At 46.1% G+C, this 19,404-nt stretch overlaps 1 protein-coding gene and 1 long non-coding RNA gene across 5 annotated transcripts in view; one reads left to right on the top strand and one right to left on the bottom strand.

Moving 5' to 3' along the window:
• Positions 1–11,768, bottom strand: part of SGPP2 (sphingosine-1-phosphate phosphatase 2) — a 39,078-nt gene extending 27,310 nt beyond the window's left edge. Inside the window, exons 1-2 of one of the 4 annotated variants that reach the window (XM_069792099.1) lie at positions 1,695–4,145; positions 953–1,117 (exon numbers count right to left, since the gene is read on the bottom strand). Coding sequence is in view for 1 of the 4 variants with exons in the window: in XM_069792097.1 (XP_069648198.1) it covers positions 10,940–11,152 (213 nt within the window). In the remaining 3 variants the exon portion in view is untranslated. Of the gene's footprint in view, positions 1–952; positions 4,146–10,246; positions 10,350–10,939 lie in introns of those variants that run through there. The other 3 variants (XM_069792097.1, XM_069792100.1, XM_069792098.1) reach the window with 3 other exon arrangements.
• Positions 10,453–13,281, top strand: LOC138686836 (uncharacterized). Its single transcript, XR_011326138.1, has 2 exons — positions 10,453–10,561; positions 11,896–13,281. It is a non-coding gene; the product is annotated as an uncharacterized lncRNA (long non-coding RNA).
• The last annotated feature ends 6,123 nt before the right edge of the window (positions 13,282–19,404 follow it).

Below are 19,404 nucleotides of genomic sequence, written 5' to 3'. Positions count from 1 at the left end.
GACTTCGAAGGCTCAGAGCCTGACCCAGAGATACCATTAACCAACATTTTGTTCTCAGCTCTCAATTACTTTGGATCTTTCAGAAGATGTGCACGTTTAATTAAAGTTCTCGAAGTCCCTTGCTTCCCTTCCAACAGAATTGCCTTGCAGAAGATCAGGAATTTCCCTCCCAAAGCCCCTAGTTAATACATTGCAATACTTATTTCTTAAGAGATTTTTAATGCTGAAAAAGGCACAAAGTTTAGAGAAGCCACCAAAGACCAACACAAGAAAAAAAGCCAGAAATTCCCATCTAGATGCTGCTGTACACAGAGACAATATAAATCAGACAATTGAGACCTGCAGGACAGAACTGTGTGGAGTATAAGTGGGGAAAAAAAAACCCCTCCTGTACTGCAGTATTCTGTATAAGCAGTCAGTTTTACATCACCTTTTATGTTTATTATCTGTACCTAGTTAATAAAAGAACCTACCAAATCACAACAAAAAATTAGATATCCGTGATCAGATTTTGGAAAATAAGAAAAAGCAAAAACCATGGTATCAAAGGCTTCAGCTCTTCCATCCATCCACACAGATCAATGTCAAACAATTTCAGAGTTTTCTGAAGATCCAACAAGCAGCTGAGAGCAGCCAGTAACATCTCCAGCACCGATGCGTTCACATTCCCTGGGAGCACTAACGCTGGAAACACACTGCTCCAAGATGAAAGAACAGGGTGGCCAGGAAAAAGGGGCTGTGCCCCAGTAGGAGATCTTGGCGTGGCCATGAGCCCCTTGCAGGGAGGGGTTGGGGGCACAGGACTGATGGTAAGGTGATGGAGGAGGCAGCAAAGGAGGGATACACACAAGGAAGAAATTGCAGAGATGTCAAAAAGACAGCAGAGCGGAGGGCAGTAGCACACAGAGCCCACAAAATGCACACAAGAAGCCCCAAGGCATGAAAAACTCACCTAACCAAACTCATACATATGTGCAGCTTCCCACTCTGTTCAAGCACTTTTAATCAAGTAATTCTTTTTCACCCTCTCCAGAATGCGATGCAGCCAGTTAGCAACAGTTGTCCAGGTTTACGCAGCATCCTTGTTGTTGGAGAGACACCTAGAGCTAACAGAAACCTGAGAAATGTGGGGATGGAGACAAACAAATCACAAGAAAACCCTCCTTAAACACTCTAAAGTTCTGACCAGCTCTGCTATTAGCAGAAAGTGCTTGCTGACTAGTACACAAATAGGCAATGTCCAACTCACAGCTGTTGTGCAAGCATCTCTAGTGGCATGCACTAATGGCATAAGGAGTAGGGACATGGCCTTGAACCGTCATTTGATGCAGAAGCAAGACAGTCACTGCATGAGAAGTAACAATGTGTGAGCTTCAAGCCAGACAGTCGTAGTAGTTTCAGTGGTCCCAGGCAAAGAACAAGTGGGGAGTCTAAATATCAGGCAGGCTTCTGGTAGCATTTCAGTAGTTTCGTAGTTCATTCAAAGCACCGAAAAAGGCCCTTATAATACCTTGCTGAGAGCTTTACATAGCAGAGCAGTGCTGCACAGCCAGCAGCACCGGGGACAGCTGGAAACTGTCAGGCTGCAAGAGGCTACGCTTTGCAGGACCAAAGGCTGAGACCAGTCAAGTATGAAACAGGAAAGGTGTGTCCAGGCCTCCCACCAGCACTGCAAGGCTGGGCACAATGCTCACCCAACTGATGTCTCTCACACCATTTGTCACATCTTCCATCGGTACGTCTTCATCCAAAGTTTCCCCTTCAGTCTGTAAAGGATGGTCACCTGAGTCAGATACAGACACCTGCACAATCAACACACACCCAGCACACGACAGCTAGGACAGGCGGGTCCAGGACACAGTGAAGAAACTTCAGTTTATTCCTGAAGATTTCATTTTTTTTAATCCTCAGATTATTTTTTCTTTCCACTCTGGTTAGTATTTGGGAGGTAGGCTGAATTATAGGTTATATTTTGGTATATTGCTCTTGAAGTGACATAATTAGCCCTCCTTCCTTCTGTTGAAAGAACACAGGTAGATGTAACAGAAGCTGCCAAGTCATTTAAATGTAAAGTGGAATAAAATAAGACTAGAGTTCACAGAGCACTTGTTTAGGCAATTAATAGGAAGAGTCAGTGAAGGAAAAAATTGATTATGTTGTCTTCCTAAAAGAAAGCCTTCTAAATTAAAAAAAAAAAAAAAAGAAAAAAGCCCATACGTCTTTTTCAGAGACACAGGGAAATGGCTGCTAATGAGACTGAGATTGCTTGTGAAGGACTGTGCCTGCAGCCAGCTGAAGGACACCCTCATGTTTCCTGAAGGACAGCCTAATTGAAGTCTAGCCCAGCTCATCCACCAAGGACGGACGGTTTACACTCCCATCACTCTGACAGACATTTGTCTAACCTGTCCTTACCGATGCCAATGGTGGAGGCTCCACTGCTTGCTGCAGGCAATCTCCGAGTGCTTTGCTCTCACCTAGCCTGAAACTTACTTATTGAAATTTAAACCTATGACTATTTTCTTATCTACTGCAGACAAGGAACAATTTGTTTCCTTTCTCTGAAAGCTGACGTGGGGGAAGCTTGTTACAAACACTCAAAAAGGACATAACTGTCCTCTCTTCCACTGCTTAATCACCTGGTATTTCTTACAGAAGACATTTACCATTTTCCAGACACAGCACTTAACAGGCCTGTCTTGAATTACGGTGCCCAAAGATGAGACACAACAGAGTAATGCTGAAGGAATAGTCCTGCACAACTTCATTGATTTTGCAGGCTGTTTTCAGAATAGCATGCTACCATTGAACCGTGCTCAACCTGTGATCTCCTCTAACCATTTTTCCCCCTCCGTGAAAGCACTACCAAGTCTATTGTTTTCCATTCTGCAGTTGAGTATTTATTACACCTGCTTGTTCAATAAGTATCTGCACCTATTGAATAGAAGTCAGTTTTCAACCATACCTTCAGTTTGACAAGACTATTTGATTTCTGTTCTTGTCCTCCAGCCTACCTGAAGCTCTCTTAAATTCATCTCACAGGCAGCATGCTTCTCACACCTACCTTTCCAGCTAGTTACTTCCACATGGCTATAAAACCTATTCTGAAGAGCTTCCGTACTCATTGCTTTCCATCAAAAGGTGTTCTTCGTGGTACTCAATCTCTCAGGCCGTTCAACTTTGTATAATCCTTTCTTAGCAGATGCCTGGAGAATTGACATCCACGATTCATAGAATCATAGAATAGTTTGGGTTGTAAGGGACCTTTAAAGGTCATCTAGTCCAATCCCCAAACCTACTAGCTCATATGCTTTGAGGCTTTTGCTAGTTGCTAGTAAAAAGGCAAGATTGTCCGATCTTCTCCACACAGTCGTCTCATTGTATCAGAATTATGTTTCAGCACTTTTCTTCCAATATAATTTGGAGTAATCCGGAGAGGTCTACCTTCTACGATGGTCTTCAGACTTTTGAGGAAACACCTATACACACGTCCCTGGCAGAGGTTAGTGCCTTTGTCTTAATTTCCTTGCATGCTCCTTATGGAAAGTTGTCCCTCTCATGGCCATTCCAGGTGCCTGAGTAACTCCTCACATGTCCAGTTCTTACGCTTTTGCTTTTAATCACTGATGTGTGTCAACAGCAGTTTCCTGTCAAGAAAGCTGCACAACACTAGCAGAAGTAGGGCTGTGTGCATGTCCTTCTTGATGAGCACTGTGAAGGTGGCTCACCTTGTTCATCCTCTCAGCCCTGCTTTGCCAGCCAGAGGTTAGGCAGGTTGGACACGGCTCTTTCAGGTGCCCCAGCAAAAGCGGCGTGCAAACTTCCCACGTGCTTCAGCATCCTCCTATGTTCCAGGAAGAATTGGCTGATTTGTGCAATAAAGAAACAACAGGGCGAGAGGGAAGGGTGGAATGAAAAGGCTTCCTTCCTTCCTGTTTTACAGTGGAAGAACAGGTTTGCTTAATTGCATTTTAATTTGTGAGAATTAGATTGCAATTTTGTGAGGTGCACCACAGAGCCTACGCCTGAAAGTGTCTGAGGAAGTCATTTTAAGGGTTAGGTAGGTGCAATGTCTGTGGACAGAGGGAAGAAAAAACATGAGTTAAGAACCAGAGAAAGTAAATTACAGTTCAGAAGGATGGGGACTCCAGCTTTGAAACAGAGATCAAATCCCTCTGAAACTCAACTGTAGTTCATATATCCAAAGGTTGAGCGTTACTAAAAGTGGTTTTGGATAGAAGAAGGATGCATCACACAACAACAGTTTTCAAACTGCCAGCTCCCTGCTAGCACTACCACCTCCTATTTTTGACTTCCTGCCAAAACACAAGTCAGAGTGTTACGAGGACCTGCATGGCTGCTAGATACCCAGGCTGCTATCCAGAGATCTGGAGAAGGAGTGGGAAGCTCCTCAACTCACTTTTCCCCCAGTGCACCAGATTTGAGGAGCTCCCAGCTGATGGGAGCTCCCCAACAGAAGCCTAACCTAACCCAACAGAGGCACGCGGGAATGGACAAATGACCGTGAAGAACCAGAACTTCACTGTTAGGTTTCTTTTCAGAGCAAAAACTTGTTCTCATCTGAGGATTTGGTTTTAGAAACTAACTATAGCCTGGAAGTTTGACACCATAGATTAGTCACGTATTTCTACCCAGCTGCATCATTAATCCAGTCAGCTTGCTTTTGCACAAAGATCAGTTCCATGGTAGAGGTCTATTCTGAGAGGCAAAGAGCAGCAAGGCTTCTGGAAGATAAATGGGCAGAGCAACACCATACCATTTTCAGACAACTACATTTATTATGTTTTTTTAATCTGTTATAATCAGGCACGAGCACAGGGAAAAATGATTGTTTCCCTAGCAGACAGTTCCAGGATTCAAGTCAAAGAGCAGTTTTCTAAGGTAGTGCCATATAAGTTAAGTATCATCACAAACATTTGAGTCCCAAGTAGATGTGCTCCTGGAAGGCAGAGACCACTGTAAGCAGGAAGGGACATGGTGTTCAAACCGCAGCCATGACTGTAGAGAGACATGTTGGAGGACACCCCAGCAGCCAGCCCGCCCCTAGGGACAGGAGCCATAAATAAGATGTTCTCAATTCACTTGCTGCCTCATTATTAGTAACAATTAGTGCAGGCCGTGCCAATGTCAGCTCCATTTCCAATGGAGAAACACACAAGGAAACCAACATATAACCTGATGATGCCAACAAGTGCTGCTTCAAGGATCTCTTCTGCTGCTTCAAGGCCAGGATCTCCTACATCGCTGAACATGTGACTCTGTGGCTGAAGGCCCCTTGGCACCCCAGCAGCCTCCCCATGCCAGCAGTGCTCAGCACAGTGCTGCGGGCACGATTTGGCAGGTACTTGCAAGGCTTAATACTTCAGTCTGTGCCAGTTCACTTTTCACCCTGGCACCTCACTGGTACAGGTGACATTGGCATCACAGCCACCCTGCCGTACATACCCCCTTCTCCTCCCCACACCCCTCTTACAGTCTTTTGTTTATTCTGTCTTCTGCTTCATGTCATACATCCTGGTCTACGGGCCTTATACTTGTCAGGGAACACGTTCCTTGCTGCAAACACCTCTGAGTTCTTTCCCATGCAAACATTCAGTCTTTGCTCTCTTGTGGCATGACTGAGGTGTCTGACACCATCTTCTCCTGTACAATAAGGTACCTCAACATTCTCCCTTTGCACAGAGAAATGGCAACGGGGAACACTGAAGGCAATACACCTAATTAAACTGGTTAGCGTAAGTAAGCAGTTATAATTACATCAAGTTGACCTACCTGCAAAGGAGATAACAATGACCTGGTCTGCTGTTACAGAATGAGCACACAGCTTCGTGTGTACCAGAACAGGCAGGCTCAGGGAACTCACTTAGCAGTAGTTTGCAACCGCCAGTTGTCTTCAAAAGGAAGGATTAAACATACTTTTTTTTTTTACATCTAGTAATAAATATTCACAAATATAGTAATAAGATAGAAATAAACTAGCAATGTAACTATATTAAAGCATTCACATACCTCTAAATCTAGACCAATAACAGTTTACTTTGGAAAAATAAGTTACAAGTGCTAACTATACTGAACTGATGTGAAGCCCTATAAAGCAGGAACTTGAATAGCCATTTTAAACAAAAATCTCATGGTTCAGACAACACTACCTGTACATTCTAGACCTCGGATTTACTTGCCATAGCAGTCAATAGTCACCTTCCATTGCCCAGATGACCCATAAATATTCCCTGCAGAGCATGTGCACGAGGTAAAGCAAAAGAACAAGCTGTCCAAAGGAATCTTCCAGCAAGAACAGATTTTCTTTGGCTCCTCCCCCATTAAACCTAGCCCTGTTCTCCAGAGACCGAAAGGAGAAAAATGACAGCAGATGAGCTTTTATTCTTCTGGTTGATATCTGAACTAATGGCCTAAGACATTCAGCAGAATTATAAACCAGCACATGGCTCACCTCCAAGTACTGGAATTAATCCTAGGATCCTGACGGCTCCTCATTACGAGGTCCAGTGGCCTCCAAAAAGATGACTCGGGCTGTGAGCTGGGAAGCGCTGAGTCACAAAGCACCAAACCATTGGCGTAATGCCTCAGGCTCCCGGCGCGGCCCCTCGCATGCCCCCTGCACCCCCAGCCACTTCGCCAACAGCAGCTCCCTCAGCGGCAGGCACCACACAGCCACCCAGGATACCTATTACAATCAGCGAGTGAAGTTTCACAAACTTTTGTTAGCACCAGGTGTTTCTGCAGCAAGATCTAGTAGATGACTAGATGCTGGTAACAAGTAGCACGTGCCCAGCTTTGCTGCCTGTTCTCCGGAGGGGAGCCCAGTCTTCTTGCTGAGGAGCAGCAAAGCCAGCACTAACAGATCTACACAGGGTTGCCACACACTACTTGAATCTTGGATGCAACTGCACTGTCATCTTCCAAAGCACCATCACTCATAGGGCTGGCCAAAACCATTCCATGAAACAGACTTGTTCACACAGACTAACAACGTCCCTTACCAGCTGCTTTCCGTGGGAACCTTAAAACAAAAATCAGACACGTGCAAGACAGGCAAGCTCCCTCGGCAGCCACAGCAGATAGGGGAGAGCTGAACGTGAAGTACCAGAGCAGCAGGAACGATGCCGAGGAACGTGAGCCTCGCACTTAGCCCATCGAAATAAGAAACTGGATCTCATGTTTCTCCAGCTGCAGCTGCAAACTGAGGAACTTCCAAAAGTTCAACTACATTCTCTGGGAGGAAAAAGTGCTAGCACTCGAGGCAGAAATGCCTTGCTGCCAGCTCTCCTAATGGTGCTCATGGGCTTTTCTCACAAGGATTTGTCTCATCTGCTAAACCTACCTCAGGCTACTGTCAACTTATTGCTGCACGGAAAGGGAAACAACGTGAAACTGAGTAAGCCAGTAACATGACTTAAAAAGGAAAAGCAAGACTCTGAGGCTGATGCAAAATTCTGTAGCAAGGAAACACCACAGAAGAGACCCTGACTCAAGCTCTAGAGCAAGTCTACTTCAAATTACCGGACATCCCATCACAGCAAAAGCAGTGCTGTCATCTATGTCTTGCCAGTAATCAGCTACATTTTTGGGGACTGCAATACATCTGAGAGGGTTGTGCATTTTTTACCTGTCTTTTCCATTTCTGTTACCATCACCTTGCTGTCATCCTGGTTGCTAGCCTCCTCACCTAAGGCACAAGCAAGAACTATACAATCACTAAATGTGATCAGGCGGTTTGTAAACATTGCACCAGTTCAGAGCAGTTCTGACAGTTAAGGTATAACTACAGAGTAAATACAAACCATACTCTTTCAAAGGCAGAAAGATAGATCTCAAGAGATGATAAAACAGCTGGGAAAAGGAAGAGTGGAGAAAAACAAACAAATCTACAGAGAACTTCAAATAAGAGATTTTTTTTTCTTTTTTCCCTTTAATTCAGGCTGTCGATTTCAGGAGCAAAAGTCCATCAGCAGGTTAGAGATAAGCAGAGCTCCACTTTTTAAATATGTGTACCATTTATTTGGCCACTCACTAAAACACTGGAGAAGTCTTCAGAAAGTTAGTCAGTACTTTTAAGTGTGCAACTTGAGGACTTCATACAGAGCATCACAAAAAGATATCTTTCAAGCAGTTTCAGAAATAAATTCCCTGCAAATCAAACTAATATTAGAAAGGAGTACAGAAAACAAGTAAGTATTATCTAGAGACAGGATAATTACAGGTTACTGTTTTGTCTTCTGTAGTAGTAAAACCCAATGGTTCCTTCACTAAAGCCCATGGGTTCAATATTAAGTGCAAGCCAGGGCATAAATCCAGCTAGTGTGTTGGACTAGCACCATTTTGTATCATCCTCAGATACCCGAGTTTTCACTTTAGGTTTTAAAGACTGTTTCTAACTGATCTGGTAACCAAGGAAACATCAAGACATGGGCCAGGCAACTGATTCAATATTTAAGAAACGCATGCAGTCCTCGCTGTCACATCTAAGCATTTCATTCCTTGTCTCATCATCTCGGGGCAGCTCCTGTGGGGCAGATGGGACTGAATTACAAAGATTCAGAAATACAGCCGCTTGTTGCACTGCTGACCACTGCAATGAGACCTTGCTGACTTTCTTTTTGTTTAAAAAAAACCACATATAACCTGCAGGTTATACATGAAGGAAGACACTGATACATCACGAGCAGCACCGCTGGCAACAAATGCACGTGGGTAATTAAAGGTCTCCTTCTCCCAGATGAAGAGCTGTCCTGCCTCGTTACCCTCCCGAAGGATCACCCTTTTTCTCCATGCAGTATGGCATCCACCCCATCAGGTGTGTCCATCTCCACCCAAACCACCACCAGCTGCTAGCCCTCAGCTCCCTTTCCCCAGAGTTCCTCCAGCTGGGCCACCTCAGCACACGATCCGCCACATGATCCAGCCCACGTCAGATGCAGGGGCCTGAGAGCTAGCACAGAAGGAAGGGGGAATGCCCTGGAGAGATGGAGCTGTGGCAGCCCCAGCACGTGGACAGCCGGTCACATCTTCTTCACTCAAGCATGCCACATACTCTGTTTTCACAGGTATAACCTACTGATTGTCCAAGAACTTACACAGGAGAACCTGAAAACCTTTAAGACTACTGCATTGTGGCAGTAAAGACAAAGTAATATGAAAGTTACTACCTCATAGAAACCTTCTGTCCTGATAATATAAACTTTGAAACTCCCAAGCTTCAGGAAGGAATGCTCAAGCTGAGCACAGAGCCACCCAAGGTCACCAGCAGTGAGATGCAGCAGCAGTGCTTAAGCACCTTTCTGCAAACACTTGCAGCTAAGAGTAAGAAAATACCCTGTCCATAGAGAGTTTATAGCCAAGGACTTTGCTATGTGTATTAGACTCCCAAACCTGCTTCTTTGCAGATACGTCAGGGCAACCCCAGTTCATTTAGCGACACAGCAGTGAGTGTGGGTTTTGGCATAAGAAAGATCCAAGTTCACTTTTTGCATCTCCTGGCAGGTGGCAGAAGACCCTCTTTGTAAAAATGGATTTTCACAGGAGCAGAGAGAGTCTGTTTTTATAATTCTAGCACTTCACTGAAGCGCTGTTCAAGCCATTACTCCCATCTCTGTCTTCTTAGGGCTTGAACCCAACTTTCACATGTTTCAGAAGCAAGTGTCCTAATTATGTGGAAACAAACCCTTCTGTTTCTATCTCCAGGTCTCATGGAGCCTCATCCGGGATATATTCACCTTTCACATAAAGGTAGTCGTATCTTATTCTGTGAAACTCAAAACAGTTGCACCACGTGCAGGGCTCTGTTCACGCAGAATTAACTCAGCCAGGATTTTAGTATCAACAGTATTACATTAACAACATCACCGTTCAAAAGCAAATGGTGAAAATAAATCTTTTAGTGAATTATCTGCATAATTTACCAAAAATACAGTTTACTGTAGTTCAGAAGCGAACAGACTGAAGGACTACCCCAATTTTCCTTATTTTCTAATTGAGAAAGAGTCAAGCAGCGGCTGATGAAGAATTTTAGATGCTTGAAATGGGAATCCAAGCACTAGGTATAGAAGAGGGAAAGGTAAAACAGTACAAAAGGGGAGGAGCGGTAGAGTTGTGGCGTTCACGGCTGGCCCGTGTTTATTTTGCGGGTGGAGTTTGGAAGACCATTATCACACCTCCTTTCCAAAAGGCACCACAAAGCGATCAGCTAACGAATTCAAGTCATTACCGTAACAGAAAAAGCAGGTCATCCGACCCGTGCACATCGGTTGCGTCATGCCCTTCCCTGTTCGCTTCAGATACACAAGTGAACTACAGAGCCTGCCGTGAAACGCCGCGACGTGCTGGGCCGGAGGGGAGCGCGGGGAGCTCAGCCCGTCTCCATCGGAACCCCGGCTGCGATAAACAGCGACGAACTAGCAGAGGCTTGGGCAGCAGCGGGGGCAGAGCTGCGCGCAGAGCCCCTCGCCTGCGCCGAGGCCCGTCCCACGCGAGACAGCGAGAAGCCGTGGGTCAGCGAAGCCCCGCAACAGGGGCGGCCACGGTAGACGGGACGGCCTTCCCAGCCGCTGCCCGCGGGACAGCTCGCATCCCCGGGCGAGGCACCTCTGCGGGCAGGCACCGCCCCGCCCCCCCGTTATCTCGTTTCGCGGGCGCCAGAGATGGGGGGGGGCGAGGGGAGAACCTCAGAAACGCCTCCCCGGAGGGAGGCCGGGATGAAGCTGCGCTGCGGCACCGCACTGCGCTCCCCGGCCCCGGCGCCCCCTCGCAGCCCGGCCCCCAGTCCCCCGCCCGGGCAGGCGGCGGGATGCGGGAAGACCCCCCCCCCGGGGAGAGCCCCGGCGCGCACGGCCGCGGGGGGGGGGTGGCGGCTCTGCTGAGTCACGGCCGGGCCCGGCCGCCCCCCGCCCGCGGCACTCACCTGCGGGCCGCGGCCGCTCCGCACCCCGTTGGAGGGGTCGCGGCCGGCGGCTGCCGGGCGGCGCGGCGCGGCCGCGCCGTTGCAGGCGGCGCGGTCCCGGACCCCTTCCGCGGGGTCGCCGCCGCCCTCCTCGCCGGCGGGGAAGAGCCCGCAGCAGCGCTGGAAGCGCGCCACGGGCTGGGAGCTACGCAGGGTGCCCAGCAGGCGGGCCATGCTGCCGGGGGCCTCCGCGCTCTGCGCCGCGCAGCCCCGACCCGCGCAGCGCCCCGCGGGGCCGCAGGCAGGTGCGCCCCGCCCCGCCCGCCAGGTGCGCCCGCCCTCCGCCCCGCCCCGCCCCGCCCGCACAGGTGCGGTGTCCCGCCCGAGAGCGCCCCCTGCCGGCCGGGCCGTGCGTCCCCCTTACCCCCTCCACACCCCCCCCCCGGCTGCGGGAGCCCCCATCCCCGCGGGGCCGGGGCCGGGGCGCGGCGGTCCCCCCCCCGGCGGCAGTAGGAAATCCAGCAAGTTCCTCTTTTTTGTCATTTTTCCTACCATGACTGCCCTGGAGAAAAAAAAAAGAATATAATCTACCTCGAGATAAACACGGCCTGCTTTCCTAACCTAAAGATAAAACGCCCTGAATCTCACCAGGGTCTTTGGGATTTCCCTGGAAAACACTTGGACATGGATGCCATGAAAAGGCAGGCGAGGGGGACTGCAGGGGAGAGCCTCTTCCCCTCCCCGCGCCCACACATGCTACCGCTCCTCGGGATGGAACGGCTACCTGGGCTCGTCCCCCATCAGTTCCCCTCTCGGCTGTAAAACGTACCCCAGGCTGGCCCCGCTTTCACTTTCTCCCATCTCGGAGTCAGCATTTATTTTTTCCCCTGAATATTTACACGTATACGTTGTATACATACACAGGTACGCATGCACGTATAAACATACATCTCTAATACTTTCTCCCTTAAATACAGCTGTGGAGTTTCCCACAGAAAGAGAGAAGTTATCACTCAGAAGATACTGCCTCAAGCTCAGGGGCGGCAAAACTTGCCGTGGATGATACTTGCTGATTCCTGCTCTTGAAACATTAAGGACCTTAGTTTTCTTAGTTTTTTAGAACAGGCCATTTCTATCCCCAGAAATATATTTGGTACAAAGATTGCGAAATCCTCATTTGCTCGATGTAGGGTCATTGCAAATTTGTTACTTTTTTTCCCTCTCAAACACCCCAAATTACCCAGGATTGCATCAAGGCTTTTCTTTCCAGAGCCCCTGGAAAGCCAAAGCCATGCTCCTTTGCTTTTTAGCAAGTCAGTTTGTCCCTGTGCCGTTGCTTGGGCTGGCTGTGGGAGATGCTCCCCAACCTGTGCCAGTGCCAGCGCTCCCGAGATGGCAGGGCCACCTCATCGCCCAGCCTCAGCTCGGGCCAGGCCAGCTCCACGGCCGCGGGCAGCGTGGGCTCCCTGAGGAGCTGCAGGGACAGCTCTCCTTCGTGCCCCTCCAGACTCTCGGGCAGACTCCATCGATCTCATCTAATTGTTTTGTGTGATTCATTGTCCTTTCTCTTCTCAAAATGTAACCTCCTATCGTTCGAGGTTTGCCCAACCACGGCTCCAGGCGACGTCACGTTTCAAGTTCTTTCCTCGTTGCTTGTGCGCGCGCACGCTCATCCGCGGCTGTGATGGCGGGGTTGCAGCTCGCTTGTTGGCAGAACCATTCACGCGGGCTGAGGAGACAGGTTGCCCGTTCCAGCTTGGTTATATATTGCTTACTTGCAGGAATTATTCATTGTTTGCTTCTGGTTTTGTTTTTTAATGGCTGTACAATTTATTAGGTGCACTCATAAGTATCTGGGAAGCTTTCTTTTTCCTGTTTCTCAGATATGTGAAACATCCACAAGTGTGGAATTTCAGTTAAAAATTGCATTTATATTGCTTAATTTTTCTACATAGACTGCCTTCAGTAGAGCTGGATGAGTTCAGTCCATAGCTCCTTCATGGTTATTTGCACCATATTACAGAAAGAGTCTTCAAAATTATTTCATTCTTATTTTATCCACCTGCATGACGACACGTACAAGAGTTTTTAACATGTTAATGTGAAGAGCAAAATTACAGCCCTGCCGGTGCAGCTGGGAGTTTTGCCGCTGGTGCCAGCAACATAGGATCTCATCCAGAGACATGGCGTAAAGCAGGAAAGCAGGAATGAAAGTGCATGGCCAGGGCCGGCACTCTGGAGGTATTTTAAAACATCTCTTTGTCAACCACAAGCCAATATTTATCTGATCTGCCTACATGCTTGTGTCTCCCCATTGTCATTATAATATTCCCCAAGTACTAAAACAGAACTAACAATCTGTAGCCTGCTTCTACCTAATTCTTCTTCAGGCAAACACTTAGGTTAGCAGGAGTGTGCCTCAGTGAGGATGTGAGCATCCAGCTGATAAGAATTCAGGATGACTGAAGGTTTTTTCCAAACTTACTCTAAACCTAATAGAGCGCCCAAATTAAAAAAAAAAAAAGGGGGGGGGGGGGAGGATGAATTCTACCTATTGTTAATTTTAATCTGCCTTGTCCCTGTCTTTGAGTGCTCCAGGTCTTGGTTTGTCTTTATTCACTAAGGCTTCCAAGAAAGCCAAAGAGGGTGTGGGGGGAATCTACTTTTAAGAATTTACCGTTTTCTTGACATGAGCTTAATACAGCTGTGACTTTAGATTGCATTAGTAGATTATTTTAGCAGAGGCATTCACGCACAACAACTGCATGCAGTTTTACCCCCATATTTCCTTATGCTAGCTGAGTAGCAAAGCATAAGATAAAGCCAGGGCTGAGACCTTCCTGCTGCAATGGGGAATGGGGAACACCAGACTGAGCAAGCCCTCTCACCTTACAGGGGAACCAGCAGGCAAATACGAACCACTGGAGAATGGGAGAAAAAGCAAGGCCAGAACTGCAGGATCATTGAAAAAAACATGCAAACCGGGTTCGAACTGTGCCAGATCTGAAGGAACTTCAAGCATACCTTAAGTCAAGAATGCAGTGACCCTTTGTCCCTGCAAAATCAGGCTGTGTGTGGAAAGGATGCTGCCTGTCATTTCTAGCTTAGAAATGAGCTGACCCTAATCAGGTTGGAGGTGTGGGGGCATTTTACAAAGGTGCTTGGGAGCCCGGGGTGCAAATATCCAGCAAAAGGGGTTTGTGGGAACACCTGGAGAGGCTAGATGCCTAACACTCATTGAATCAACATGAGCAAATATAAGTGGTACATAAGCTGATGATGGAAGTCTGTGACCCCTTTTTGGCTAGGGGAAGTGAAGGGATTTGTGAAAGTTATGTTCCTAATGCAGACTGATTTCTGGAAAGAAACATTTCAGGTTTGGTTTAAGACACAAAGAAAACTCATTGATGGCTTTTGGTCATTTTCTTAGGAAGATAATGATTAATCTAATCAGTCTGCCTCTACCACCTCTCCTCAACCAATTTTTGAACCATCTGGCAAATTCAAACCACATTCATCACTGGAGCAGAGGTTTCCCCAGACCTGCACTCCTGTGGTTTTAGGGAGAAATGGCAGTGGAATAGCAGACAGAGACACAATTTGGGCTGCCCAATGGCCCCACTCAGGACACACTTATTTGCAGGCATGCTCCTGGTAATTCCACCTTGTCATGGTTTAACGCCAGCCAGCAACTAAGCACCACACAGCCGCTCACTCACTCCTTCCCCACCCAGTGGGATGGGGAGAAAATCGGGAAAAGAAGTAAAACTTGTGGGTTGAGATAAGAACGGTTTAATAGAACAGAAAGGAAGAAACTAATAATGATAATGATAACACTAATAAAATGACACCAGCAATAATAAAAAGATTGGAATGTACAAATGATGCGCAGTGCAACTGCTCACCACCCGCCGACCGACACCCAGCCAGTCCCCAAGCGGCAATTCCCCGCCCCCACTTCCCAGTTCCTATACTAGATGTGACGTCCCATGGTATGGAACACCCTGTTGGCCAGTTTGGGTCAGGCGCCCTGGCTGTGTCCTGTGCCAACCTCTTGTGCCCCTCCAGCTTTCTCGCTGGCTGGGCATGAGAAGCTGAAAAATCCTTGACTTTAGACTACACACTACTGAGCAACAACTGAAAACATCAATGTTATCAGCATTCTTCTCATACTGAACTCAAAACATAGCACTGTACCAGCTGCCAGGAAGACAGTTAACTCTATCCCAGCTGAAACCAGGACACACCTCTTGCCTATCCGGTACCTAAGAGATACAGGCACAGCTGTAGGATACAGCAGCATGGTTTTGGGGGACCAGGAAGAGGGAAATAAAGATAATTCCAGGATGGAATAGAGGAGTGTAGGAAGGACCATAGCACATCACTGGAAGGTGTTTGGGCCACAAAGAGGATGGAGGGTTTGAGGAGAGAGCCGAGGGCAGAAGGCTGACTATTGCAGTGGAAATTGCCTAGTAACGTGGAATAAAAATCTATAGGAAGCTTGTTTTATCATTTGCACTGCTCATGGAACAACTTGTTTATTCTTGCTCATAGCAAGAGTATGAATCATTCCTCTTCAATTCCTCTTACAGAACAATGCTCTAATCACCTTTTCCTGAGACCCACCTCAGATTACCTCTGATGGCCAAGAAAAATACTCAGGATTTGGCTCCTTGAAAGATCTGCTTTAGAAAAAACCAAAATGAAACAAAAAATTCAAGAACAGTCCCACACTTTGTGTGGCCCATACAGATTTCCTGACATTTAGAAAGGCAGTTTTCTGTAAAATCAGTGGAAGCAACATCACTGCAAAGGACTAAATGAGTAACATTTTGAGAGTGTTTAAAAGAAGCTATTTATAAACTATCCAGCTGCAAAAAAACATTTCTAAAGCTTTAACTGGTGAAACTACCTCATCTATGGCCAAAATATGTCACTAATACCTGGTCAGCATTCAGCTACATTTTCACAAGGGAAGAAAATCACCTCTGGGCTGAGGATAAGCGTGAAAGATGACAATACAAAGGATAACTTTTGAGAAAGCTGAAAATAGTGCCTTGCGCTGAAGGCATTTCCTTAACAACAACGGGTGTCACTGCCATGACGGTGGGTAATTTTGCCTCCAGCATCAACAAAGCTAAGAGAGAAGTACAAATTCCACAACTGGGGGTGGATAATGATGCTAGGAGAACACAGCTCAGCTTTCGAATGCCAGCGTGAGTCTGCAATCCTGACAGCCAGAGAAGTCTTGCTTTGACTTGTAAGCTGAGGGAATGGGTCTGGAGGAGCAAATAAGAGCACGACTTTTACCGTTGCTCTACAGACAGTAATGACATTTCACTGCAGAAGATCGTACTTAAGAGTTACTTCAGCTTATAGCCCTTTGAGGCAGCGGCAGGTTATTAGTTATACACACAAATGTCAGAACTGCAGTTTTCCAAACAAAAAACCACTGAGATGACATGAACGTGGACAAACTGAAGCCTCCGCTGAAACTGCCATAGAGTAGGCACAGAGCCACTGCATTATGAGATGTCTCTGGTACCAGGGGAAAGAACTTACAAATACCTTTAATACCTGGAGGGGTGATGAAGATTCATCAAGGTAGAGCTACAAACACCAGCGTGCTGCAAACTGGGACCACAGAGCTTGACAGTGGGATGTGGGCTATGCCAGAGAGAGGGGTTTTTCACCATTTGAAGACGCTTACGGCTAGATGCAGAAGTCCTTTGTCCATGCAGTGAAGACAGAAATCCCACCAACTCATCGGTTATCATGGCACACGGTATTTAAACAGGTTTTGAACAAATTTTCTTTCCCGGCTTCATCCCACATGTTTTCATTATCCTCAGTCATTTTCTCAATGTACTTAGAGCCCAACTCTTACTTTTATTCTCCTTCGCCATTTTTTGGCAATTTGTGTTTTTCACTGTTTTATTGTGAAAGAAACAATTGAAATTTGTATGGTTTAATACCAAAAGTTCTGAGTACTCTTTTTACAAGATTCTTGCATTTTCACTTTATTTAGTTGACATGTTAGTGAACACATTATTTTGGATCCCAGACTTCTGTACTGAATGTCAGACCCAACCCCTCACTAACCTCACAGGGAACAAAATGGAGCTTTCTCAGCTTAGCTGGAAGAACTGAAGATTTGAAAGCATGGTGAAGAGATGGCAAAGTTCTATAGAAGGTGCCCTTAGAAACCAATGCATGAGAGACTATGGTTTTCACAGCACTTCAATGTTTTTCCTTTGATTTAATGCATATCAAAGTTCAAATAAAACTAATTTTGAAGAAATTTTCTTAGAAAAAAAATTTTTGCACCATAGGTCATTAAAGAAAGGAACACAAAGTTTCACCAGGCTTTGCTCTGTAGCAGTAGGAATGGTCTTGTGTCTGCAATGTAAAGCCACTGATAGGTACAATTCTCATTGAATCTCTCTTCCAGATTTGATCTCCATTTGAGACGTATCAATATAAAAGCATCTTGATTTGGCACAACAGGAGTCCACACAGCTGTAATGGGTCTCAGGCCTGCAAGTTTTGTATGCCTTTTCTGAGAAAATGTTTTCTATGCAAATATCTTTGTTAGTTTAATTGAGCAGTATAGCAAGACTAGACCATGTCTCTGTAATACCTATGCAGCCTTCAATGCACTGAACACATAGCTGGTTGTCTTTGCACAGATGGTCTTAAAAATGTAAAGCTACAGCACACAGTATGTGCTAAATATATCAGTCCTTTAGGGTCCAAACTGTTCATCAACTCCTTTAACTTTAGGCACGGGAAAAAATGGAACTGCAGATCCACGTTTTTATAATTCTCACAGAATTTTATTATAAAATCCTTACTATATATATGGTCATATTTTCAGTTTTAGAGAATGTAAGTACAAAAACAAAGTGAATTTTAGAACTTGGAAAGATGAAAGCATGTCCAAAAACTGCAAGAAAGAGAATGTGCTGGAGCTGCGGCTGCTGTCTTGGGTAGGAATAATTAACTTTTCTGTTTGCAGTGTAAGTAACCAGATAATGCTATATAATTGCTTATGATTTGCATTGCTTGAAATGGTATTGCTAATTTCCAGCGATGATTAGCATGTCATTTAGATAATTATTCTGCACCATATCACTTGGACACTTTAATTGTACGCACATCTACTGTGATATTTCTAGAGGTATTCTCAACATTTCTGGTTACTTGTAGGCTATACCATACCTTGGCTGTGTCAGTGTTTTGGGAAATAACAGCAGAAGAGAAATTAATAATGCTGTGTTTAAATATCAGACTTAACCCCTAGGAATTTTTAAAAGCTTGACTATCGTAAGAGTTGACCTGTCTGATTTTATTTACAATACCATATACTAGCCCTCTGGAAAAAATTCTGATTGTCTCAACAGCAGTCTAGGCTTAAAATGGCGAAAACGTCTCTTTCTCCGGCTTGAGTTTTGCCTTGATGTACTTGAAACCATGGAAAGGGTTTCTAGCATATTTTTTTAATGGCGGCTTCCGTGCTGCCGCCTGGTTCGCCTCTGCTTATAGCAGTCAGTGCATGGACTGAAGGGATGAAACAAAGACAAGGGAATTTGGCAGCCTTTGTAAATCATCCCTGTAAAAGCATCTGGGAGGGTCTTTGCTAGCAGTGACCAGCTCCTAGGTAGTTATAACTAGCTCCCCTGGAAATGGTCAGTCTGATAGTACCCCTTTGCTACAGAGACGTGGGTGCTGCTGGAAGGGCTCAGCTGAACAAACATCCTTTCTCTTTGCTTGGTCTATTCTGAGACATCTCCTGGCATGCTCTCTTGAATAAATCCTCACTCAGCATGTGAAAAAACAGTGACGGCGTGACAGTTCTCGAGTAATTATTATCAAATACAGCATAATACCCTACTTTTTACAATTTCCTTGTCTTTCAAGCAAGCTATTATTCTAGGAAGGTCAGTTTTGCTCTGAGCCCATGTGCGCAGAAGGAAGCCTGAACACAGCATGTTGTTTTTAAGCAGTCAGCTGCTAATGGGCAGCTCAGACCCAGCAGGCACAAAACTGAGCAAAAACTGTTGGAAAGGAGCTGCTGATTTTAATCACATACCTTTTCTGGAGGAAAAGTAATTGATACTCACTAGTGCTGGGGAGCAGCGGTTTATCTTGCCCTGGCAGAAACCACTCCCAAATGCCCTCTGTGCACTGCATGTTTTTCGATGGTTCTTCATCCTGTTCAGAGCAGAGGATGGATTTGAAAGCCAGGCATCTCTCCATCCTGCCCCTTGATAGCTCCTCCTTAGTGACACCTTACATGCATGAAACTTCCTGCCATCATTTTTGAAGCTGCAGCATTATGTTTTCTAAATGTTTATTTATTGCTGCATTATGACAGCATGAGTCACTGCTGTCAAACACTTGTTAGGAATGCAACAGACTGAGGGTATTTTTCTTTCGTCTAAACTCTGTTTATTTGCAGTATGGAGCTGGGCATTGTCCATGCA

This window comes from Haliaeetus albicilla, chromosome 9 (assembly GCF_947461875.1).
Source record: "Haliaeetus albicilla chromosome 9, bHalAlb1.1, whole genome shotgun sequence".
NCBI lineage: Eukaryota > Metazoa > Chordata > Aves > Accipitriformes > Accipitridae > Haliaeetus > Haliaeetus albicilla.
This window is presented reverse-complemented; position numbering and strand designations above follow the sequence as displayed.